The 26,458-nt window shown below is 36.4% G+C and overlaps 1 protein-coding gene across 6 annotated transcripts in view; it reads right to left on the bottom strand.

Annotated features, from left to right (window-relative positions):
* The window catches only part of RFX3 (regulatory factor X3), a 384,699-nt gene that overhangs the window by 53,583 nt on the left and 304,658 nt on the right, over positions 1-26,458 (bottom strand). For all 6 annotated transcript variants that reach the window (XM_032427525.1, XM_032427527.1, XM_032427524.1 and 3 more), the window contains exons 5-8: positions 24,706-24,780; positions 15,734-15,915; positions 11,993-12,112; positions 328-449 (exon numbers count right to left, since the gene is read on the bottom strand). In XM_032427525.1, the coding sequence (XP_032283416.1) occupies positions 328-449; positions 11,993-12,112; positions 15,734-15,915; positions 24,706-24,780 (499 nt within the window). The remainder of the gene's footprint in view (positions 1-327; positions 450-11,992; positions 12,113-15,733; positions 15,916-24,705; positions 24,781-26,458) is intronic.

Here is a 26,458-nt window from a genome sequence, read left to right as displayed (position 1 = left end):
CACGAAAGCCCAATTAATTCAAATTCCGCAAGACAATTTCATAGCTATGAGCCTTCAATTCCTATGTCTATGCCTTTAGAACTCTTACACAGCTTGAGATTTTTTGAAAGAAGCTCTGGTGAACATGAGGAAGTAGAAATGGTCTAGAACTAGCCCATGGTATGCAGAGTTTCAGCACACAAACACACACACACACACGCACACACACAAATGTTTCTGTGTAATTCACATCTGTAATAGACATAGCACTTGGAGAAAACACTACTATTGTTCTCTTGTTTTCAACATCCTAATAGCAACTAAACTATGCATTACACCTTAACATACCTAAAAACTGTTGATGATGTTGACTTTGGGCTATTACAGTTTGCTCAACAGATGTGCCGGTCTGTTGACCACTTCCTGTGAAACCATCTGCAACCCCATCCACCTTCTGCATAGGCTTGTACCTAAAAATATTAGATTGGAAAAAACAAACAAACAAAATTATTCCTTGTTTTCTCACACTACACAAAACTCCCAAGGCATTTGATTTTACCCTATCTTCTTTAATATCTCATGATAGTTGGAGGATTTTTTCCCCTGATAGTCTTATAAAGTTAGGATGAAGAAACTTTTTCAATTGTGAAAAGAAAAAGGGGAGAGGGATTTGGGAAGGGGACCAATTTTTGAAAATTCAGAAATCTGTCTAAGAACAAAAGAGTTATGAGGTATTTCTTCGGACAGTGTGGCTAAGATGTCCATGATGGCACAGTGTGAACATAAATTTTAATGGCCAATGGATCAATGGAAAACATTTTAAATACATTGGGACTTTATTTTTTTTTTTTTTAAAGCTTTTTTTTTTTTTTTTTTTTTTAAGATTTTATTTATTTATTTGCGAGAGAGAGAATGAGAGACAGAGAGCATGAGAGGGAGGAGGGTCAGAGGGAGAAGCAGACTCCCTGCCGAGCAGGGAGCCCGATGCGGGACTCGATCCCGGGACTCCAGGATCATGACCTGAGCCGAAGGCAGTCGCTTAACCAACTGAGCCACCCAGGCGCCCTACATTGGGACTTTAATCTGCAATAAGATCTAGGACCTGTGGCCTGAGAAGTGTTAATGAATGGCTTTTGATTGATTAATATCTCTTGTACATGATTCAGCCTACAAACTCTACCATACTCTTTTTCATATTTCCTAAAGCCTCCCATGCACCTCATCTCCATTGACCCCAACCTCGTCTGCAAATACAAAGACCATATGCATCAGCTTGCAGCAAAATACATGCAAGAATCCACCTACGAACCGAGGTTACCAAATTTAAAAAATAAAGAGAATCAAAGTCAGCTACAGTAATGCATTTATCCTTTGGTCCTAGTCATACAAACTCATGAACTTTCCTGCTAAGACACAGAAAACAGGCTTCAGGCGAGAAGGAAAGGCTGCTTGGGAGAGAAACAGCACATATGAAAAAAAGCCTGGGCAAGTCTCCTAAGATGAGCGAATACAAAATAAGAAATAAGTAGCAATTCTAATTTCTTCTTTTTCTAAGATTTCATTTCTTTTCCTTCATGTTAGAAATTTAGTGAAAAAAAAAACAGATGAACATAAGAAAAGATTAAAATCTACAATAAGCTTAGGACCTAGAGATAGCATTCACTCTATGTTTATTCTCCCATTCCTCCCACCCCATTTCTCATTATATTTATAAACAAGACCACCTAATATTCTCTCCACCCAGACACTTGACTCTAACGTTAATACCATAAGTCAACTGCGTCACTGATATGAAATTACTATGAATAACAATGTCCCTGATACATGAACAGGGTGCGCCCAAAGGCACCTGCACTCTGACGACAGATATGAAATGAATCGACCTGATGAGACATCGTGCAAACCAATGCGCAGGTTGCGTTAGGAAATGACTCCATCTTGAATCTAGAACTTAGATAAACAAAACTTCCAAGAAAAACTGCCGTCTCTCATAATGACATTTACATTCACTGCTTCTGTGACAGGATCTAACAGAGAACTATGAAAAGCAAACATAAAGTCAGAAGGTGAACAGGGTGGGCAAAGAGGACAACACACTTCATCTGTGTTATCATCTTTGTGATGGCCCCGAGCCACCCAAATGTGGATTGTTATTTTTCTAATGACACCGAACAACTCAAACCTATCCTTTTATTTACTGGGGAAAAAAAAAATCTGAAAGGACTTTTCTGCTGGGGCCATACCAGGCGATGACAGAAGGGTTAGTACTATCATCCTGTGCTGTAAGTGTCTTTTATGAAAAATTGAATTTTTAAAATTTTTTTCCTCCTTAAAGAATCATCCCAGAGAGGCAAAAAAGACTCGGTGAGGCAAGTACTTTGAGTACTTGTGTGGGGAAGCAGTTGCCAACCATTCTGTTCTAGAAGACTTGAATGATTTTATCCTTGGGGAAGTTCCTCATCCTCATTGACCCATTCCAGGCTTCATTTGATTTTAGCCCCCTTTTTTCAGCTATGAAATTGTATACCACTAATAGAACAGGCTAAAACAGTTTAAATGTGTTTTTTCATTTAACTAAATGCAGTTTGGGATTTGTGGAGTTAATAAACAGAAATGGTTATTTACACTGCAGAAGGGAAAATGGAAAGATTTCCTATAGACTTCAATTCTATTAAATTTTACTATGGGGTTAGAGAGTAATTATGAGACTTTGCCAGGCTATGCTTAATCAACCTTCCTTTGTCCTGCACAGCATCTACTATACCACGCATGCTTCCTAGGCAGAAATGTCGAATGTCGAAGACAAGTAAAATTTAACCATAAAAGGAAATGATGTGCATTCCTTTTAGAGTGTAAGTTTTCAGAGGACAGATGCTGTGCCGCAAGCTACTTGCACACAGTACTTATCAAGCCTGCAGCCTGCAAGCAAAATTATCTGCTTCCTCAGAAAGATGAAGATGGAGGAAATTCCTAAGGGAAAGAAACGATATTTTTAATAAGCACTCAAAATCAGAACACATTATAATTAATGTATGATTCATAATAATGATATTGAGTGGGAAGTGCTGATTAAAGGTACACTATATTATACAGGAGATGGAAAATACATCAAGATTAGCTTGCAGATGAAAAGGAACTTGGTAAATTCTGGAGAAACCGTGCAGGTCAGTCAATACTCAAGAACAAATCTTATGTAGGAAAGGTAAAGGATAAAAAAAAGAAAAGAAAAGGAAATATAGTCAGAACTGAGAAATGAGAGGATTTATTCTAACCATAAGAGCAGCCAGGTGAACAGTGGACTGAACCCTTTGGTTCACTTTGGTTGCCTTGTCAGTAGGACCTCTATAAGCCAGAACCTTATGTTGTATCTCCCCAGAGAAAGGTTGGGGTCCAAGTCTGGGAGCAGTGTGGGCCATAATGATATCAGGAAGGGCAGGAATATGGCTCACATACAAGAGTAGTATTTCTACGAGCCTCTGACAGAGCTCCTCGGTAATGCTGATTTTTGCATTTCCTGTCTTAAGTAATAAGTCACATACTGCCATATCCTCAGTGTATTGCCTTACATAGGACTGGCACTTAGAAGCCCTAGAAATCAGAAACACTGGACAGAGGAAAGCTGGATGTTCACTTTCCTGATGGTCTGTCTAAGGAAAACATCCTATCACCACCATCACCTCAGGGTTGGGTCTTCCCTGAGGAGAAAGTTTAACGGGAAGGCAAGAAGAGCCACATCAAAAATAGACTGGACAGTATCTGTGGTAACTGATTCTTCTTGGAAGAAACAGTTAAAGATGATATCATCTTTATGTTATACATTAGCTCCTGAAACCTAAATGTAGATCAGTATCTGGGTAGCTTTTCAGAAAGCTCAAATGCTAGGCTCACCCTAGACCTACCCAGCAAAATCTTTAACATGGGGCTTAGGAATTGATGACCTTAACAAGCCTCCCAGATAGTTCTTGAGTAGCCTGCCCAGAACTAGTCTGTGGGAGCCTCTTGGCCCAAAATAAGTTCCTTCAGCCCAATGTTGTGCAAGTACAACCATCACATCACAGAAAAGTAATTTTTTATAAACTAAGTCCTCAATTTTTTATTTATTTCCAATAAACTACATTTGGAATATAAATAAATGTCACTGAGTGGCTAATGAATGAATGAATGCTCAAGGGAACATATTTCATTTTATCCTACCACCAACTGATCATAACATCTATCAAATCGATTTAACAAATATTATTAAGCATTTACTATGGGGAAAGCACGGCAGGGGCATGGTTTCAAAAAGGCCGTGTATAAACAAAATTTCTCCAGGATGTTTCTTACATGTTTCTATTGACTCACATGAGACATTCAACATTATGTTAACCCTGGTTGAATTTCAACTGACCTTTTGATATTGAAACACAGCTTTCAGACTTCCTGCCTCTCTGCCTTCTTCATAAAGAACCATTTAAACACTAAACTGTAAAAACCAGAGACACTTCCTACTGAAAAAAGTTCCTTGTTGAATCCTTTAAAGAACTGAACTTTTTAGTATTTAATAGTATCTTCTCTCTTCATCCCATTTATTTTACAAATTCAGTATTTTTAGACGATTATTTTCTGACAGCAGATTCTTAGTGCTTCTGAGCTGCACATGCTCTGAGAAAGACCTGTGCTTCATCAAATGAAGAAACAGCTCTTGGTTTCCAAATTAGTAAGAGGCAAATGATCATTTTAACAGCTTGCAGCTCCATGGGCAATCAAAGCTAAAGTTGTTAATGATTAAGAAATCAAAGAAAGTCTAATGCTTTAATAGCGGAGTGTACGCATGAAACCTGTCACTAACACAGAAAACATGGAAAATTTTTAGGAATCTTCCCCCATGGGGTTAGTCATAGCTGTTATTTAGAACTTGGACAGCTGGAACTCTACTGTAAAATAATATCTAATTCTGTCAATAATCTCACATGTATAGACACTGAAGGAATCCAACGAGAGGCAAAGAATGGCCTATATTTACTCTATTATATTTACTCTATTATATTTAGCAGTACCACGGTTTTCAATGGACTAAATGAAACATTTGGAAAAGTCCCTCTTGAAGCAGGTGAAAAATGCAGAGGCAAAACTCAACATCTCGACTGCATGGGCCAACCGAGTCTTTAAAATTCTAGAAGGTACACAATCATTTGATCTGCGTGAACCAATCTAAACGTTGAGCTCCTAATTGGAGCAAGAGGCTAAAATTTTCTATTGGTATCTTGAGATTCTCTTTAGAACAACTGTCCCAGAAAATCTTGAGATGACTTGAGGTCTGAAGCCAGGTAAAATATGAATAGATCAAAGGAAAATACAGAATGCTGGGAGCGCCTTTCTTTCAGAATGCGAACTGACTCCTTGATGTCACACTAAATATGTCTGTGTCTAAATGACTTCAAACATCAGCCCTGCTGGTTAATGACAGTTACTCCATCTCTTCAATCCTTATTGGTGGCTCTTGAAGTACTTGACTCTTCATTAGCTCTACATCTATAATTGGGCAAGGAGAAGAGGGAAAAATTAAATTCTGAGGGGGTAGTTGTATTAATTGCAGCAGTTTTAGTCGAAAATGTGGGAGAGGTAGGGAAAGGAGGTGATGGAAGCTGTTTGCTGAAATAAAAGCTGTGGATCATTCATTCACTTAACAAATATTTACAGAGCGCTGACAATGTGCTCGATGCTGAGGATGTAATGTTGAAAAAGGCAGACGCTATTCTCTTCTCATGAATTTGTTCAAGGGGTCCTCATCACAAAGGCAACTTGGGAGTCATGTGTTGAACTGGTGTGGTCTTAATAAATATGCACGACACTTCTTTGATCTACAGCTGGCCCTTCCCCTTGAACTGATTCTACAGGGATGCCCCTCCCCCCCCTTTCTTTGGAAAATAACAACCTGACTCCACCAGATGCCAAGAGGGCAACAACCACAAAAGGGAACAACCTGGGGCTCTGTCTAAGGAAAAACAAATTAGCGAGCTTCTCGCATACAGCAAAATTAAATGGGCCTCCATTTCCTTATCAGTAAATAGCCCATGTAATTGCCAAATGAGATCTTGCATAGAAAGTGCTTATTGAAGGACATTTAAAATGTTCAATAAATGTTTATCTGGAGGGTAAGTGGTGACTGTTACCATTCACAAACTTTACACGAATTACTATAGTTAATAGTTACTGAATTGTGATGAGTTTTGATTCTCTGATCTTCAGTGGAAACTATCTCTATGCCAGGGACCACTGCGGTAGCACTGTGAACATCAGATCCTTCGGTGCCAAGATTTCTTATTTGTCTCCAAAAGCCAAAGGGGCAGGCACGTGATCATCTTCCCACCGAGACCCCTGCCAGCCTTAGCGGCCTCAGGGCAAGCGATCAGCCCTAGATGCTTAGGTCTGCAATGACCCCCGGGGATTCCTGTTCCAGGGAAGGGAGGGTAAACTATTAACAGAGCTGAAAACCACTGGCCAGGAGGTGTAAAGAAATGGAAGTCGAAAGTTGCCCAATTGCTAGGGTTCATTCTTCTCTGAAACGGCCTTATTCTTAAAGAAATACTGTTCTCTAGCACACGTAGTAATAATAGTATTAATAATAATAATTTACCTAACACTTGAATGTTCCCAGTTATTTAAAAAAAAAAACAAAAACCTTTATATACTTTTTTCCACCTGAACTTCAGAACAATCTGTGACATAGACTACTATGAATGCCCATTTTGCAGATGGAGAAACCAAGGGTCAGTGAAGTTCAGTCACACACCCACAGAACTGCCAGAGCAGCCTATCCTCACACCCCTATTTCCCAATCTTAAATATGGAGTGCTTTCCACCAGCCTGGGAAGTCTATATTAAGGAAGGTCTTTTCTGTGTTTTTCTCTTAAAAGATTTATTTATTTATTTGAGAGAGAGAGGGAGAGAATGAACATGACTGAGGGGGAAGGGGCAGAAGGAGAGGGAGAGGGAGAATCTCAAGTAGACTCCCCGCCAAGCGCTCTCACAACCCCGAGATCATGACCAGAGCTGAAACCAAGAGTCGGATGCCCAACGACTGAGCCACTCAGGCGCCCCTTAGGGAAGGTCTTTTAATGACAAGGGTTCGTGTCCTCTCTCACTCCTTAGGAACATGCATGCTTTCACATCTGTCTGCAGCAAAGCAAAGCTGCCTTGCTGTGCCATGTTTCCAACTGGCCTCTGCTTCCCTCCTCTCATGCCACAAAGCTTCCTTCTTTCACAGAATCCATCTCCTATGAAGAGACCATTCAAAGAGGCAGGAGGTGACACCTGTCCTCCCTAGTTGGGACATACTCACTGAAGTGTGACTTTTCCTTTTATTTCATGTGCACAAATCTATTACATGTGTATGTTTCTGTTTGGGTTATCTTCCCTCTTTAAAGGGGGCATTCGTGTAAGAACAAAGACAAGAGGACTGGGTCTTTGCCCTGGTTGCTCTATGACTGTGGATAAGTTATCAACCCTGATGGACTTCAGTTTTCTCATCAAGAGGATGCACTGGACTGGGGGATCTCTTCCTTCCAGCTGTAACATTCTATGACTCTGTAGGGTCTCTTTTAGGTGTGATGGACATATTCTGTATGCAATTGCTGGTGGTTAGATGTTTGTTGAAGGAATGATAAATGCACCTTAGTATTTTGAGAACGGCTACTGGGATCAAACACAGCCCAGCACACTGTCAAAAGCACGTGGCTCCATCCCCCCACTTTTGCTACGAGGATTCAGAAGAACAACTCAAATATGTATGCCAACATAGGTGCTTCTTTTAAATATTAAAAATAAACTGCAGCAAACATTTTTACTTGTAGACCTGAGAAGTCCTGCTCTCATTTTTGTTCTATAACCTAAGTTATTTATTGTCTAAATTAGGGCAAGCAAATTGCAAATTATCCATGAGTGAATTTCCTCGAAACTGAAGATGACATTTAAATGTAGAAGTTATTTTCATATGAAATATTTTCAACAGAAGATATTAAAAAAAAAAAAAAAGGCGACTACACATTCTCCTGCTTTCTTACCCAGGATACTTTACCTCTTTTTGATTATGCATAATGTCATCAATAAGCCAAAGTTATTACACTGTGTTAGACTAGATTCCAGTCGCTAGACTGATGATACTCAAAACTACCCGAGTACCTGGGTCTACTTGTCCCCCCACTGAATGTGCACCCACTTCTGTGTTGATTAACCCAAAAGCAAACGGAAGACCCTTGTCACCTTGTCACTCATATTTCCTCTTGCCAACTGTTCTATCTCATGATTGCCTATGAATCGAGTGGGCTCTAATATGCTCCTTTAGTTTAGGTACATGGCTTGAGAATGGCTTCATCTTTTCAATTAAGCTAAACTATGGGCTCTGTGACATCTGTTTTTTCAATCAGAAGCTGTTTCCATTTATTTCCAGACTCGTGGCTATGTTCCATATGGTGGTGTTGCTGGGAATCGGATTTGTAGACAAGTGGAAATTTCCTCTACTACCTATCAAATCTTCCAATGAGATACCAAACGGAAAGGGGTTCTAACAACTATAAAGTTATACGGAACAACAATCATTAGTACTTCTCCAACTACTATGATTCCAAACTCCACAGAAAAACATACAAACTGAGCTGCAAAACTTCACTTCTACTTGATCAAATGATCACTGCATATACTTGAATTTTCATCCCATAAGAACACATAAAACATGTAAATTTATACTGTGGAAGATGTGCACGTGTAGATGCATACACTAATGCTCGAGGCGTTGAGACAATTTGAATATTCTAAAATATTAAATACAAGTAGCTGCTATAAAATATTTTAAACCTTTCACATGTCACTTATGTTTTAACAAGAATGGCAGGCTCTTCTTATGTGAAATTTAATATATTCAATAGAATCACTTGAGTTTTATAAGCCATAAGACAAATGATACAATACTTTTCTTTTTCCATGGTTTTTCAACAAATACTCTTAACTCCGACATCCAGACTTAGGGAGAGAAACTCTCCCTCTTCTGTCCAAGTGTTTTTGCACAATGGGATAATTGGCTTCACTGAAGGCCTATTAATGTGGCCAGTTGGTAGAATCCTTCAGAGAGAAAACAGAAACCTCCCTCTGTCCTGCTAATCCCATGAGGGGCCTGTGAGGTCGACAACACTAACATTGCAGTCAGTTAGCAAGACACCATTCCAAGAGCAACTGTCCAGAATCCAAAACTTGTATCATTAAAAACAAAACAACAACAGCAACAAAAAGAAAATTTCAGTACCACTGGCCCTTGAGCAACATGTGTTTGAACTGCGCAGATCCACTTACATGCAAAATTTTTTCGATAAATACAATACAGTAAATGTATTTTCCTCACAATTTTCTTAGTAACATTTTCCTTTTCTAGCTTACTTTATTGTAAGAATACGCTATATAATACATATAACATACAAAATATGTGTTAATCGACTTTTTATTATTGGTAAGCCTTCTGGTCAACATTAAGCTATTAGTAGTTAAGTTTTTCGGGGAGTCAGAAGTTATACCCAGATTTTGGACTGTGAGGGGGCTCAGTGCCCCTAATTCCCTGTTGCTCAAGGGTCAACTGTACTTCTTTGGTTCTCTCACATCCTTATTTCACAAGAAAGCAAACACTATAAGGAACTAAGGTTGGTACAATTCATTAACATCACTGAAAATTTTATATCCCTTCTTAAATACATCCACATTATGTCTGATTCTAAAAGCAATTACAACTAGACTGAGAGGGAGAGTGTTCATGGCTTATTAACCTTTAGAGCTCTGGAATCTGTTTCATAAAGAGACCTTTCTAAGTCATAGGTCTTGCTTCCCTAACCCAGGCCTTTTTTTTTTTTTTTTTTTTACAAAGAATGTTCCTTGAAGGCTTCCATTTCCACGAGAACTTGCTCGGATTCTTTGCAGGTAAATCACAGGGAGAGGTGAGTTTCAGCTGTCTTAAGTGCAATTTATCGAGTTTTTGTTCATATTTAAGTTTGAATATATGTTATTTTTGAATCGAACTTTGTTTTGGTCTTGACCTCACCATCAGCTCCACTGTGCAGCGCTGCGATGCATGAGTGCAGAGAACACACCAGAAACTAAAGGCTCTAAGTGTCGCCGCTAACAGGTGGACAAGATAATCATAACCCAAGACAATAATAATTTATTACAATTCACACAAACTCCACCTATAAAGAACTGTTCTATGATTTATTTTATTGTATTTTTCCAAGGCCTTTTAATATATTTTAATGACTATACCTCAAAAAACTCAGAAGTTAGCAGTTAAAAAAATAAGATCGAGAACCTGTGAATCAAAAATCTAAAACCCCTGAGATAACCTTCATTTAACAGCCAATCCTGAATGGACGGACTCCAGTCTGGAACACTAGCGCCAGAAATTATGATCACGTTAAACTATTTAACAAGCGTCTTTACCTCCAGTCTGCTCCCATGAAATAGGTCTTGTCCCAAATAAGTCATCTCTAAAAAAAAATCTGTAAGTTCCATTGTTTTGCTCCAAAGCCTTACACAGCCTCAAAGCTACGCTGTGCACAACGAACAAACTTATTAGCTGCATATACAACCGAGTCCCCTAAGTATGCTTTCAATCTCATCTCCTGCCGAACGACTCAACCCTCTTCTCAGTTCTGCTCCTGCTGGGTCAGCCTCACCGACGCACACAGTACTTACCAAGGACATCCTGGACTTCATACCACCCTGGTGCTCTTGTTTGCCTGAGTCCCTCTGCCAGACCCTCCTCTTCCTGATACCTCTGAGTCCCCCTCAAACAGCACTTTCTCTAGGACACTTCTCAACTCTCCTGGGCTTAACTGAAAATTCCTCTGTATTTCAGTAGTTCCTGGATCAAAGCTTTACTTCAGCACTTCTCACACGGCATTACTTAAGAAAAAAGTTTCCCGTGCCTCCGCTTTCTAATTTCTTAACTCCTCAAAGTTAGAGACTGTGTCTTCTCTGGGCACACGGGGGTCTAGCAGGTGGCAGAGACACCATCAGTACTTGCTGACTAAGGAAGGGAAGGGCCACTGGGTGATAGATTCTTTCTCTGGCAGTGACTTGGAGCTAATGCTCCCGACTAAGCTAGTGTGGATGGGGAGGGGACCTGGCTAATCATCCCAGATCAATAAATTAGGAAGACTGAGGCAGATCATCTGATGACCTATGTACAGGTCTCCCTTCCCCTACTTAATTTGCATGCTCAATTGAAAAGAAAAATTATAACTACTATCATGGCTGAGCTATACTGGTAAAAAGGAAGGGATTTTTCATTTTATTTACTCTAAACTGTGATATAAGGCACATGAGACTAGAAGGCCCTTGGCTATGTAACAGCACTGTGGGTTTGTGCAAATCATTTAACCTCTCTGGGACTTCACTGAAAAACAGAGCCATTAAGTCTTTGGTCATCACAAAGCTGAGGGGCCAGACTAGACTAAGACATTTTTAATTCTAAGATCTATGATTCCATCCATCCATCCATCCATCCATGTGCTTGAGACCTCTTACAGCTCTAATATCTACAATTCTTCATCTTTGAAAGTTGGATTCAAAGAAAATATAAGAAGTCTTGAACATGTTGCCAATACTCCTACCACATCAAGAAGAGTGACTGAGGGAGGTTGCCAATGGCAAGGAAGGAACTCACCAACACTGAAGCAAGTGTCTCCAGGTGGCATTTGCTTGGGTTTGCTCCTTACATGTTGTGTTGGGTTTCCTTGGCTGCATAGTTTGGGATGTCACATTTTAACATACAAGGGGCCAAACAGGTTGTCTGATAAGTAATTTTAAAAAGATTTGGAAAACAGACAGGGTGGATGAAATTCTACTAAATCATATTTGAGAACTGTCAAGTAAACGCATGCAGACAACAGCCACATTCTTGCACACCTAGGTATTTGCTCTAGAAAAAAGGAGACTGCACATCTAAAGAAATACGTAGCTTGGACAGGTCAGGGATCATTCCAGAGTCTACCTTTGTTTCTGTTGCATGGGCTGTTGCCTCATAGCCATATACTGCATGTCTTCTTGCAGACGATTCAGAGGGGAATCTGGCTTGACACGAATCCCATAGTAATGGTACTTGGAGTTTCCTCTTCATAAAAGAACAACAAACATTAGAGACACAGAAAGTCAGTCGAACCAATATTAATCATATAGGATGTCCACTTAGCTACACACTGGGAAAGATTAGGTAAAAGAAGCATATTTATGTTGTATATTTACGATCTGCCTGTTCTGGGTCACCTGTACATTTTTATGGCAGCTACATCTGAAGAATCAAAATAAGATTCTGAATCAGTTGGCTCAGGGCCCTGCAAAAAAATCTTTCCTTATAAACTTAAATATTAGTACGAGAGCCCACTGAGTCCATGTAAGTTACACTTTTCTTTTCAAATTTGTATTCTAAATTTAATTTAGAAGGGGTAATGGTGGAAAAAAAGGTCAGGCCAATAAAAATGCATCAAGAGGATAAAGGGTTGCACACTAGATGGGAATTTATTATAAAGTGGTTATACAAAACGAAGAAAAGAAATCTTGATTCTACTGTCTTAGATACGTTCTCCATTTCTGCAAGTTCTTTTACTGCAGGGGTGATGAAGGTAACTTCACCGATACAGAATGTTGTGGTGAAGTCTATTACTTACTATTTTGAAACATAAAAGGAAGCAGGTATTTAATCTATTGATTTTGAAATCTATTTTATTAGTCTCTGTTCTAACGAATTCGTATCGGTTTTGCAGGCTGAATAAGATGTGTCACAACAGACATGGGGAAATTTCTCTGTGAAAATGGCAAATCTCCACCTGGATAAAAATTGTCACAATTTCCCCATGTTCATGAGAAAGACCATGTTTGCTATTAGAAATGACAAAGTTTTGCTCTGAATGAAATTTGCAAATTCTTGCAAAAATAACATTTTAAATATGTAAATTTTTGCAAAGGGAAAATAGTTTTTCACAAGTCTATATATAGCAAGACATCAGCTGCTTTTTCCATTTTTTTCTTTCATTTACAAAAAGAAATGCAAGAAGAGTGTGGATTAAATATTTTATATAAAAATAGAACAGAATTTTACTTCCAAAATTAAAGAACATATATCAGATGAAGCCTATATATTCAAAGACATTAAAATCTTATTATATAAATAATATTGCTATTTTTTTTAAAAAGTAGGGCATTTAATATCTACCTTGTTTTGGTAAAATAAAACAGTATGAAAACTTAAGGCCTTCTACTTGCAGAGATTAGATCTGGTCTCCAAAATCCACTGCAGAACATAACAAAAAACAAAACAAAAAAACACCAATTTGTAGTGTTCTCCCTTACAAACAGGAGAAGGGTAGGGAGTAGAGTAGGGGTGGGAAGCAGGAGACATTCCCCAGGGGAGGTAGCCAACGACAGCTACAGAGTAAAATGGTGTCTCTCTTATGTAGACCAAAATAGATAAAGTGTCTAGTTTCTTCTCCATTTCCTACAAATCAGCATTTTCATTGGGTTGGTGGGGAGATGGTTGGGGGAGATCAGCCATGTTCCATGGTCTTCTTTGCTTAAATTTAATTTTCAGATGGATTCTAACAAAAGGAAACTTTTGATTTGCCTTTGTTTAGAAACATGGTGATTTTATTTATTGTTTCACTTAGCTCCATAAAGTTGAGAAAAGGTCTAGTTTTGGTTTGAATTAATTCACTAGGTTATTTTATTGATGAACAAGTAACAGTTCTGCATATAGTTCATCAAAAAGAAAGAAAAAAGAAAGAAAGAAAGAAGGAAAGAAAGAAAGAAAAAGAAAGAAAAAGTAGTATCTGAATTAGTTTGCTTCATGGTTTATAATGCTGATTTTCTTTCTCTTCCCTGGGTTAGAAGTAGTAAATGAATGAGAAACCACTTTCCATGATAGAATCTATGGTGCTTTACCCTCATCGTTGTCAGTGATTCTACATTAGAGTTCTGCTGTCTTCGTAACATAAGCATTTGCTTAAACTTTCCCCATAGGGTTTCTTTTCTCCTTATTCTTCTAGGCTTTCCTTTCCATCTCTAATTGCAAACACTACATACAATTGTAAAAGGAATAGGAGACATAATTGTTACATAGTAAGGGGGAAAAACAGAACATCAGAAAGTAAAAGCTGCAATATTGCAATATGTACTTATAGAGTATGGATTCCACTCATTCACAAACCCAAACAACCCCATTTTTGTCCCTTTCTATTTTAAAGATGTATTTCAAGGTTTGAATGGAGCCTCAAAATAGGACCCACTGAAATCCCTCTCAGCAACAAAAGGAGCACAACAATACCACTATTAGAATGCTGAATAAAGCCCAGAGTCTCAAAATATTGGCACGGTATGCATAACTACTGAGCCTTTGGCGAGGGGATAGTAGGTTAGATCCCCAAATAATGATTTTTGTGGCTCTGGGGGGAAAAATATGAGAGAGACAAAGAGCTTTTTTCAAGGGACTGAAAGCTTTAGTTCCTTCAGCCGTAATAGACAATCATATTCTCCAGTTTAAAGTATACTATCTTTTCAAGTACAGGTAGAAGAAAATATATTTATGAGAGAACTGAACCTCCAGCAACCTGAAGATACAATCATTTGAAATGCAACAGAAAGGAGTATTCACACTCTGAATACATATAGACCTCGTCAATGCCATAAATCTGAGACATCCCCCCCCTTTTTTTTAGCATACATTTACAATGAAGTCAATTACCAAGGGTCTCTTTGTTTCATTAACAATATTAAATACTCTTCACTAGAATACTAGGAAGCTGTGACTTAAAAACCAATGAGGGGTGTATCATCTAATGTTATACAGCGTAGCATCTTTATTTTTATACTTTTTAATATGGATTGCTGTAGGATTTAGGAAATTGAAAACATCCATATCCTTCTGCCCAGCTTCTTAAAATAATTATGTTATGATAATTTGTAAAAATTAGAGAAAGGCCCAAAATGAAACTCTACAGTTCCAAGTATTATGTTCATGATATTTTGATTAGTAAAAACACTCATATCTCTTTCCAAAGGAAAGAAATGATAAACTAAGAATCTCTTTCACATTATTGGTTTCTGTGCAACAGAAGCATACTATATTTTTACTTCTACACATGTATGGTTTCACAGTCAAGAGTTTAAAAAAGGCTAATAAAGAGGTTAAATAGGACCATGTCATTACTGAGGGCTTCAAACTCCCCAATTTTTCAAGTTCACCAAATGATTTTTAACTGATCTCCAGAAATGAAAAGAAAAACTCAGCTTTAATTTCTCACTCTATTAAATAGAAGAGTTATTTATAAAGACATTTCAATATAATTTTGCCAGAGTCAAGAGATACAGTTTTCCATTGACTACATCCCTTACTCATCTCTAGTCTGATTATTTTTAAAAAGAGAAAATAGTGATATATATTAATTTTTAAGGCACCATGTGTAAATATTCCACTAACAGTTTGACTTGTTGATTTCTGGATGATTTGAGAATCAACTCTTCTCAAAGCTGTGCTCAGTTACGTTTAAGACAGTGCATCGTTCTGGCTTCGCAGTATTCCCTGGATAACGACCTCTTCATGAGACACTGTATAAATTGAGCTATTTCCTTATTTTTTCTTTATATGTTATCCGTAATCAAGCACTTTTGCACCAACGATATATTGAACTGCTTTAGTTTGAAAGAGAGGGATTAGTCTGTGATCTTATTTTTTCGTACTAACCTAGTTCCCAATCTCCTGGTTCGTAATCCCATAAAAATTGACCTTATTAGTTTTCCAAAAGAAGCAGCATTGACTGGGTCCAGTTTGTGTTCCTGACAATGTCGTAGGTAGTGGTTGTACAACGTGCTTCTGGGAAGGCTCACTCCTTCTGCGGTCTCGTAATTGTCCAATAGCCACTGGAGCTAGTATAAATAAGACAGGGTAAACACAGAGAAACCAGATAATTTACCAAAATGTCCACAAGCCACTATAAATACAATACATAGAAATACTTAGAAGATCTTCACCAAGCCTTGTAATACCGTAAACTGTTGTAATTCACAGGCTGATATAATCTGACCTTGAAAACTCTCGGAAGTGTGCATTGCTGAACATAATTTATGACCTCGGACCACGTCCACTCCTTCAAACATTCAAGTACATGTAAAGAACACTAATATTCCCTGTATTGATTGCAATTTTGTAGACAAACACCTCTTTGGGGAATTCAGATAATCCCATTAACCGGTTGTAAATAAAATTTATAAGTGCTACAGTATAAGACATGTTTGTAAGCCTGGCAGCGTGGCACATAATATGGCTTTAGTGTTAGTTTGTTTTAACACATGAACAGCAGGCTGCCTGGTATGAGTTTTTGTATTAAGTTTCTATTCATTTACATAGAATTTTAATTTACCTATCTAATTTACTCAAACAGGACAACAATGGTATTATCTACTGTGTCCAATTCTGTAAGCAGAAAGGAAAAAATCCAGTCATTTCTTCCCCAGAAGGAAAGAAATTCATTAGACACTGATTTAAAAAAAAAAATTATGTAACTTTCAAAAAGCAATCTTTTATTACAATCATTGGAGTTTTGCTACCTCCCTGCTGTGTTTCTTCATAATTTTGGAAGACACATTACAATGGTAGTTGGTAAAGCAACATTTTCTCGGTCTGTAGTTGACATTTTAAAGGTTTATGTTGTCCTGTATTTTTTAAAAATAATCTTTAAAGTATAGCAAGTGCAAAAAAACTTTAGAAAATATAATGTAGGTAATGTATTACTGAATATCAACAGTAGGAAAATGAAATTATTAACTCGTTCATTCATTTATTTATAAAAGAGAAATGAAATAGATTTAAATGACTTTCTTAAGGTCACAGATTGTCTCAGAGCCTGATTGGGTTCCCAGCACACGTTTGCTGGTTACTTGCATACTGGTTGTTATTTCCATAAAGCAGCAAATACTTCACATAACTTGTCTCAACAAAATTTCCATGCCATATATAAGAGGTGTGATAAAGAAGTGATATTTTTACATGCAATTTAAATTAAACTTAAGTCATGAGAGCCCAAGAATTCCTGGCGCATCAACTACGAGCCAGTCAACGTGCTAGGCACCTAGTGATGTAGAAATGAATATGATCTCACCCCTGTCCTCTAGGAATTTACGATCATATTCCAAAAAAAAAGACAATACGGACACTCAAATATATTAAAGCATTTGCTTATATATTTTAAGATTCGTGAACAAACTCAGAACCTGAACTTTCAGACTCTTAGTAAGAAAATTCATTAAAAATATTTTAGAATTATTGCCTTTAACTATGACAGCTGAATTGCCCAGAACCATTTTAATTTCAAATATTCCTACATGATGCTTATATTTAAGCATTAAACTTCATTTAATTAAACTTATGTCACTAAACTCATACTGATGTTGGCTCAGAAAATATGGGCACCAAGTCTACAAGTTGGGGCGGAGTACTTTTTTGTTTGTTTGTTTGTTTTAAGTAGGCTCCACACCTAGTGTGGAGCCCAACAAGGGGCTTGAATTCACAAGCCTGAGATCAAGACCTGAGCTGAGATCAAGAGTGGGACGCTTAACCGACTGAGCACCCAGGCGCCCCCAGAGCAGAGTACTTTTACAAATAAAGTTCATGTTCTGGTCAGGGAGTCTTGAAGTTCTCCGTGAACACTTATGCATATGAATATGTGCGTTTAAACATACCCATTGCCTCTATAACATATATAACCCTCCCTTTTAAAAAGGTTATACAAAATAAACGTTCATTTACATAACGACAGAAAAATTAAAGGTCAAAAGAATTCTTTAGAGATGAATTATCTGTAACCTGACTGTCAGTAAAGGCATTTTCCAGAGACATGGGATTTCTGAGTATTCTAAATAACACACAGAGTTAAGTTCACTTATCCATATTCATTTCGTATAAAAGAGAGGGGAAAAAATGATTGAAAAATCCAGTTATTAAGGTTCAGATTAGTATTCTGCCTACCACAGTGGGTCAGGATATCTCTAGCATTTCTTCATAAATTTTCAGATTCAGAGTCTGTAGATTATGAAGGCAACTGAAGTCGATGACACACAAAATATGGCCCTACAAACCTGCCTCGTACAATTCATCCACGTGTAGCAGTAAGATGACTGGCATCTGAAGGCATTGCTTCCTCACTTGAATGGTGTTGGGGAAGCTCTAGTGAACCATATCTCCCAGGAATGCTAGCTCTTTTTTTGTGAGCATATACTAGATGAAGCCTTCCACTGGTATTCTAAATATATAGAGAATCTAGAAATATAGGGCAGAGACTCTAGAAACATAGAAAGGAATATTCTCTGAGAAGTTCAGTTTCTTGAGATGAGGGAATATAGAGGAAACACCAAAAAAGAATCCTCAGAAAGGCAAACGTATAAAAAACTCTATATATTTTTGGGAAAACAGTACTTTGCAGCTGAACTAATGAAGTGTTCACATCCACAAGCATGGAACACACAACACGTGTAAGTCAAAAATACCAAAAATATGTTTGTATATATATTATCTTTGCTTCCTCATATAAGGCATACTGTCAAAGTCAAAGTAATATGATTTTTTAACAAAAATAAATAAAAATAAAATATTTCTTTCTTTGCTAATGAACAGAACACAGATCTATATAGGAAATGTTAATTGAAAGGATATTCTTCTTTCAGAAATGGAAAATGATTTTATAACATGAACTTTATAACCCAAAGTATGCAACTGGTAAAAATAGATCTGATGCAAAATACTTTCAGTAAGCTATAAAGCAAATAAAAATACTTTGTTTAATGAGATACAAATAGAAAATTTCCGTAAACTGCCTCAAATGTTTACTAGTTTTCTTGCAATATTTAATTACTTAAATGTAAAGACAGGTATCTAAAAATGACAGTTTACTATTTTCTCATGATAAAGAAAATTGTCTTGTAGATTAAAAAAAACTTGAAAAGCAAATCTAATAATAAAATATTTGAAGGGTATGATCTTAAGATGTCTTTTATAAAAGTGAAAACTAGTGCAAATACTGAAGTTCAACAGAAAGTATTTTGAGTCCAAAGGTATGTTTACATATATAAAAGAGTTAATCAGACCATTCTTAATCAAAGAAAACTTTCCACAGAAATAGTGAGATAATGACAGCAAAGTTGTCTTAAAACACTTCGAAGCCTGGATAATATTACTCAAGCCCCAAATGAATAGAGAAAATGAAGTTTTTACTGGATTGGCTACATGGTACTCTGAAATGCTCAGCAAGTCAAAAAAATCTGGACTGACTACTTTGCAAACTTCTTTTATTGTATATAGTTTTATATTCTTATAGACTCTTCATTTCCAAGCCAGTTCTTAAAAAAAATCTGAGTTTATTTGCAATATGTGTGTGTATGTACGTGTCTACAACATCAGTTGATTTGAAAAACTCTGGAAGAGTGGGTGTTCGGATGACCGTAACTTTGACAGTAGCAAAGGTACATTTCATTCCCTGCCCCTTATTTGCAGGAGGAAGAACATTTATTTCTTGCCAGAAGGCTGGAGATCGCTTGGAAGAGCAGAAGGAGACTGAGTGGAGGTTAAAAGCCCTGAAGGCTGGAGGCTCCAGCTAGGAAACCTGGGGACAACTCTACCACCTAAGTGTAGTGCTCCTTAGCTCATTGTATAAGTGGACATTGGTTTAGGAGCTATCGGTTAGATTCTGAGATTCAGCAGGGGATTATCATGTGCATTCTACATGCCAGTTATTTCACCTTCAAGTTTTGACACAGTGATGAAATTGTAAATCAGATATTTGAGTCTGAAACACAGTATATGAAAGGATTAATTTTGTTGTGAGAGAAACCTGGGCTAAGTGTAACCTAAAAGCATACACCTCTTGCGCTGCCCAAGGGAAGTTAAGGCTTGTTACAAGGTATAGTTTCCTTGGGTTTTGTTTTTAATAAAATCCCTTTGGACACTAAAATTCAATATCCTTAACATTTAGCAATTTGGAGCTAAACTATTACTGTTTCTTTTACTCTGTTATAAAATGCCATAAAATATTTGTTTACATTTATGGTTTTTAAAAGCCCATAAAATACCATAGGAACTTTTAACCTTTATCTTTAAAACTTGATTATTCTACTAATGAACTAACACAAATTCATGTAAGGGTGGAAACCAAGATAATTGCATCTTTCAACCTTTGCATTTAATCTATATTAATCAGGGTAGATTAAGGAAGATGAACAGTTCCTATTTTTCCCAAAGGGAAATACTGATTGACAAATTAAAAAAAAATACATACTGCATTCCCCAATTAACATCTAAATGTAACATTTGGCATTTTTTCCCAGATGGATTATTATCCATTAGGATTCATTTGAAGTTCAGTTCACTGATGATATGCATTTTGACAGGTCTTATTTCTGTCATAACTTATATTTACAATACACCAAAGTCAAGGGAAAGTGAGTATAAAACAAGGGTTTGCTTTGAGCTGAATATATTTCAGTAGCTAAAATCAGCAAAAATCATAAAACAACTACTTGCTACATTGTAAAAGGTATAAAAAATAAATACCTAATGCTTTTTATATACTTTAGATGGAATTTTTTAAAAATGCACAAGTTCAAGAACATTATGTGGAAATTGGGAACAATCAGTTTAAGAACATTTCTGTGTTCAAATTTGCAATCTAAAATACCTCACACTGGATACAAAATAATCATTAAGTGCCAATTTATATTAATTACCATTGAGAAGGAGTATAAAATAAACTTAAGTCTGCAATGATAGTCTGTTTTAGGCAGACGATATACATCATTTAGCCCCAATGCATCTTCACATACAAAAGATTTGGAAATAAAAATATTTAAGTAAAAATTATTATACTAATAGAGTGAATTCTGTAAAGCTAAATCAAAAGTACCATTCTATGATTCGTTGTTTGTGCATAACACCCAGTGCTCCATGCAGAACGTGCCCTCCATCATGGAACACTATATCTAAAACTAATGATGTAATGTATGGGGATTAACATAACAATAAAAAAATTAAAAAAAAAAAAGTACCATTCTAAAATACAAGGAGATGAGTGATATCACCCTTGCCTATAATTTTTTTGAAGGATTAGATTATTTGGAGAGAAACAAAGTTGTCTACTCTTAAACTGAAGGTTGCCCGTGGGGCAGTGATAGAGTGATCATATACTCTTTCACTCAAATGGTATGCAGGGAGAAGGCCACTCTATGCCAACGATGTTCATAAACAAACCGATAGAAGCATGCTTGATAACAAAACAACGCATGCATGAGTCCCCCAATAAATGTACACGTGACAGGCAAAGGTACTGAGAATACTGAAGGTAAGATAAGGTCTGTTCCCTTCTATTACTTGTTTCTTAGGTTCATCCATTGAGCAAATATTTAGGAAACTTCTACCATGTACCAGATACTGCTCTAGGTACCAAGGATGCGTCAGTGGACAAAACATATAAAGTCCTTACTCTCTTGGGACTTTAACTTGTCAGTATGTATTTACTGTCTGCCTGCATGGTGTTACTACTGAAATAATTGCCATTATGTGAATATTGACAATAATAGAAAAAAAACATGGCACTCAGTGTAATTATACTCAATTTCTGAGTGGGGCGCTATATAGGGTATGAAACTGAGAAGTATATATGCATTTCAACTTGGAGGATAATAGCAAAATAATGATAAAAACGGAGTAGCAGTACTAAGTACTCTGAAGGGTATGAAAAGGGGACACAAAATTCAACACCCCACTCCACCCCACTCTGTCTTCTAATATGTAGAAAGAAAGGTGAAAAACAAAGCAATCATGTTGGATTCTACTGACAGGAGATTATTAATTATAAATAATAAATAAATAATAATCTGGTTTAACCCTAATAAGAATTTTCTGAATTACTGTGAATAATCAGATGTCTAAAGGGAAAATAGGAAACCCATTCTATCCCATATTCCAAAATAGAATGACAACAGACTTCCTGCTCAAAAATCATGATTAAGATGCCTCTTTTGAAACTAACTATAGGACACAAATTATTAATCAGTTCTCCTAACTTTTTCCCTACTGAAATCGATCCTCTGTAGTAACTGGTAAGTCAGGGAAGTATCATCATAAGGTTGGATTCATGTCCACTTTAAAGAATCCCACAAACCTCAAATGAGTCTATATTATGTCCTATATAGTGAGGGATAAAGGTAATTTATGGTTTACTGACATTTAAGATATTAAGGATATATTTTTTAAGAACTTCTCCACTAAAATTTTTCTTTACAGGTGAACATCACCAATTAAATCAACAGAATTTTTTAAAATGCCCTTAGCAGGTGGTTATCAACTAGAACACATGCAGTAGCTTATTCCAGTTGTTTGGCTTAATCTAACAAAAATTAGGAGCATCACTAACTTTCCAAGGACAGAAAAACAACAGGATTCTTGTTATGTGTTCAGGGAGAAACCTGACTGGTCAGCATAGACACGATCCTTCCTTTACTGTTTCTATACCGTCTGCAGAATCATTGGTATTTCTAAAGACTTGACCATAAATGTGCGTTTAATGAATTTAACTACCTCGGAGGTGTAATAAAAACAAATCAGGACATCTAGAGAGAGATTATCACTGCATTCGCAACATTTATGCCTTTATGCCCACCGTATATACTGAAAGGTCTCTGGCAGTTGGAAAACACTATGGAAGAGTTGCCGTGCTATGTAATAAAAAATATGAAGCCACAGAGTAACACATTTATTTGTTGTTTGTGCAGCTTAAGCCAAACATTCATTAACATTAAATATTATTTCGTGAGTTTTACAAGAGAATAATAATCTCAAAGGAACCCCAACATTATCTGAAGAGTTTCCAACAAATCAACAAAAATATACAAAAAAAACATGTTCTTATGCCTGCATTATTGTTCATGGAATACTAATAAATATATGAATTCAAGTTAAAATTAAACATATCATATATTTTACTAAACTGCATAATTCAAGTGAAAATGAGATATGAATTGAATAACAAAACACAATTTCTTAGAAGTCTGATAGTTCAAAAAGGTAACTGTAAACTTCAGGTGTTTTTTTTCCCTTATGTCCCTGTACATTTTTGACTAAAAGTGAACAACATTTTTACTTGCCATTTTCAAAACACAAACACCAGTTAGTCATTACCCACCCCTTAAAAACATACACCCTAATAGTGTACATTAAACCAGCCTTTATTCACATCTACAAATTCATGCTAACACAGCAAGGATATACTGATGAAACATATAAAAGAGTGACATATTGCATACAAATTTTCAGACAGGGGGGAAAAAAATCACATTCCTTAAACTGTTTCAAAAAGAAAGGCCAAAACATATATTATTTTGAAATTTACAATCTATAATTTTCACCAGAATTGCAGACATTCTCCAAATTGGCTAACCTGTTTTTACTTGCCATGATACTTCCCCTTGAACAAGAAAGAACACACAATATTCATCTAAAAACAAATGTGTAAAACACATGGAAGTATTTAGTGTTATGTGGGAATATAAAATTTAAATCTTTGAAAAGTCAATTATTTAAAAAGCACAGTGAAAATATTATCTGCGAACTAAGGTTTTAGGTTTATTGAAAAAATAACAATATTTCAGTTGGGTGATCCAATTTTAGACTTTTCACTCACAAAATATGGGGAAGAATTTAAAAATCATAATAACTTATCTCTCAGTTTAAGAATACATTGTCAGTTGGGAGGACAAACTAATTCTTAGTGTATTGTCATTGATATTAATTTAGCAGAAGATCTGTCTAAAACAGGTAAGTCATAGTTCTTTTTACTTTTCCCATATATTCAGAAATCACTGCAACAAAATAATTTTTAATCATTTCCATTGGTTCCCCAAAATTTGAAATTTGAAAATGTTTATAGTTTCACAAAACTGTCATTGTTCTTCTCAGACTTACCAGGGTTACAGTGATGGCTGCATCTGGTAACAGTTAAAAGCATCAAGAAATAGTAACAATGATCCTGTTTAATCTCAATTATTAGCAATTTATGGCTTATCTAGAGTCTCATTTCTTCTCTTGGCCCAGCTTCATTTTTCTGGAGGTCTCAGGACCTGAGCTCACCTAGGTCAGTTTCCTGCCTACCTTATATAGTCTTACTGGTAAATAAATCATTTTCAGACAGTTTACCATTGCGTTGGGTATTAATCATCTTTTTCCACTTAAAGAATACTACTGGTCATACAAGTAGACACGACTGTTTCCCTGCTTCGGACACAGAGATGCGGATCACAAGCATTTGCTTCACAATTAATATCAAACCAGAAAACTTTAAATATTGAAAATTCCCATTAATTAATTTTCACAAGTAAATGGCAGCTTGGTATTAACCTGGAAATGTTACATCTGTACCAAAACAGCACAAAAACCTAGTAAAGCAGTATATCGGGACCTCCATTTTTGCATTTTTGTTTTTTTGGGTTTTTTTTGTTTTTTTTTTTAGATATTCCACTGTATAAAATAGCCATTAAGGGATACAGAGATCATAGGGGGCTGAGAAAGGAAGGTTAAGAAGCAAAATAAATAAATAAATAAAACAAGCATTTAGAAGCAAGCAACACATGCAGAACAAGCAAGAGATTAGTTTACATGAAGAAGAGGCAACTTACATGGCTGTTGAGGAGAGAGCTTCTGTGAGTGGACAGACCGTCAGACTTTTGCAGCGTCTCAATCGCCATTTCAATCTGATAATAGATGTCATTAAAAAAAGGGCTCAAGACAAGATAGTAATAAAAGGCTCACCAGAGAATTTTTGATAGATTCTCTAAAGTTCAATTTCTTCTTCAATGGTGGCTAATGAACAGCTCTCAACTAACTGTGTCTTTCCCCCATCTTCCCGCCCCACCCCCCAGAGAATAAAATAAAAATAGGCACACTAATGATAAGCCCGATCGCAAAAAGTACACCCTTTTTTTAAACATTCTGTAATGATGATCAGAATGGAGGCCTGAAGAGCAGGAACCCCAGTGGATTCTTTCTAGTTATGAGAAAATGTTCTTGACTTTCAGAGTTCAAGATGTGGGATGGTAACCACTCTAAAATAGTCTCCCACCTAAAGGGTATTTAATATTTGCTCTATTTTGTCATGAAAGAAAAATTACCCTGCAGATTTTGTGTTTAAAATGCATTAGTATTTTAATGCAAATGTACAAAGACCCCTTCATTAATGTTCAAAAGCTACTAACTCTACCCATTCCTCTCTTAACCTTGTATTAAAATTTGGAAGTGGAGGGTCATTAGTATGAACAAACACTACGATGTAATCATGGCCCCTACATTATATTTTAGGAAGTGGTGGTGAGGCAGAGCTATTAGAAATGACAGCAGAAATGGAACATAAAAGAGAAAATAATTCAGAATGAACAAAGAAAAAGACAACCACAGAAACAGTTTTACGCCATGTAATCTCAGCATACCATGAGCAATCATAGCACTGTAATTAAACAGCAGGTGCCAGTAATAAATGGGATGCTCTCTTGATAACCTCATATTGGAAGATGTCTATGTCTTGGCTCCTAGTGCTAGGGCACGTACTATAAAATCAGGTTCTGAACACACTCTATTTGGTTACTGGGTTATATTAACAATATTAACTAAAGTTAAATTTAAAAATCACATTATGTAAGAGAGAAAATTGATTTCATTACTTTTATTTCTACCGTGTGATCAAATCTACATATCAGTAGAAGGAGCTATAAAGAATACTTAGTGTTTTCAAATGTAGTTAACTTACTTCTATTTTACAGTGGCTATGGAAATTAATGATGCCTTGAAATTCTCACATACCGTGTCTCCCCACCAACACAAAAACGGTGGACGGCAATGTCCATAGCAAAGTTTTTTTTCCCCATCAACTTCCCAATTGCTCTCTGGTGGAACTCTATCCACAGACTGTCCAGTCGCAATTATATCAGCATTAAATCCAATTTTCTTCCAAGCAACTTGGGAACTTAAATAGCTTTCATTCTATTTTATGTTATTTCCACAAGTTACTGGTTCTTCCTCCCTAGAGTTAATAAGATAGAATACTGACAAAAATGTGAGGCTAGAAATTATAGAAAAAAAGATTCTTAAAATAAAGATTATAGTAATTCATAAGATGATGTAATACAATTTGTTTCACTGTTAATTTCTTTTAGATCACAAAATTAAGTAAGCTGGCTTCTAAAACACTCTCCCTGCCGGGTGGAATGGTCACATAGTTAACCATCCTATTTGAAAATCAACTGAAGAAGGTGATATCATACTAGTGAAAAAAGACACATTACAGAAAGAGCAACGTAAATGTAAAGAGTAATGAGTAAACAAGCATTTTACTAAAATGTTAAACTGCAAAACTATAAAGGACCTCGGTAGTGGGTC

Source organism: Phoca vitulina, unplaced genomic scaffold (assembly GCF_004348235.1).
Source record: "Phoca vitulina isolate PV1807 unplaced genomic scaffold, GSC_HSeal_1.0 scaffold37, whole genome shotgun sequence".
Lineage (NCBI taxonomy): Eukaryota > Metazoa > Chordata > Mammalia > Carnivora > Phocidae > Phoca > Phoca vitulina.
Note: the sequence above shows the minus strand (reverse complement) of the source record. Positions and strands in the feature narration are given on the sequence as shown.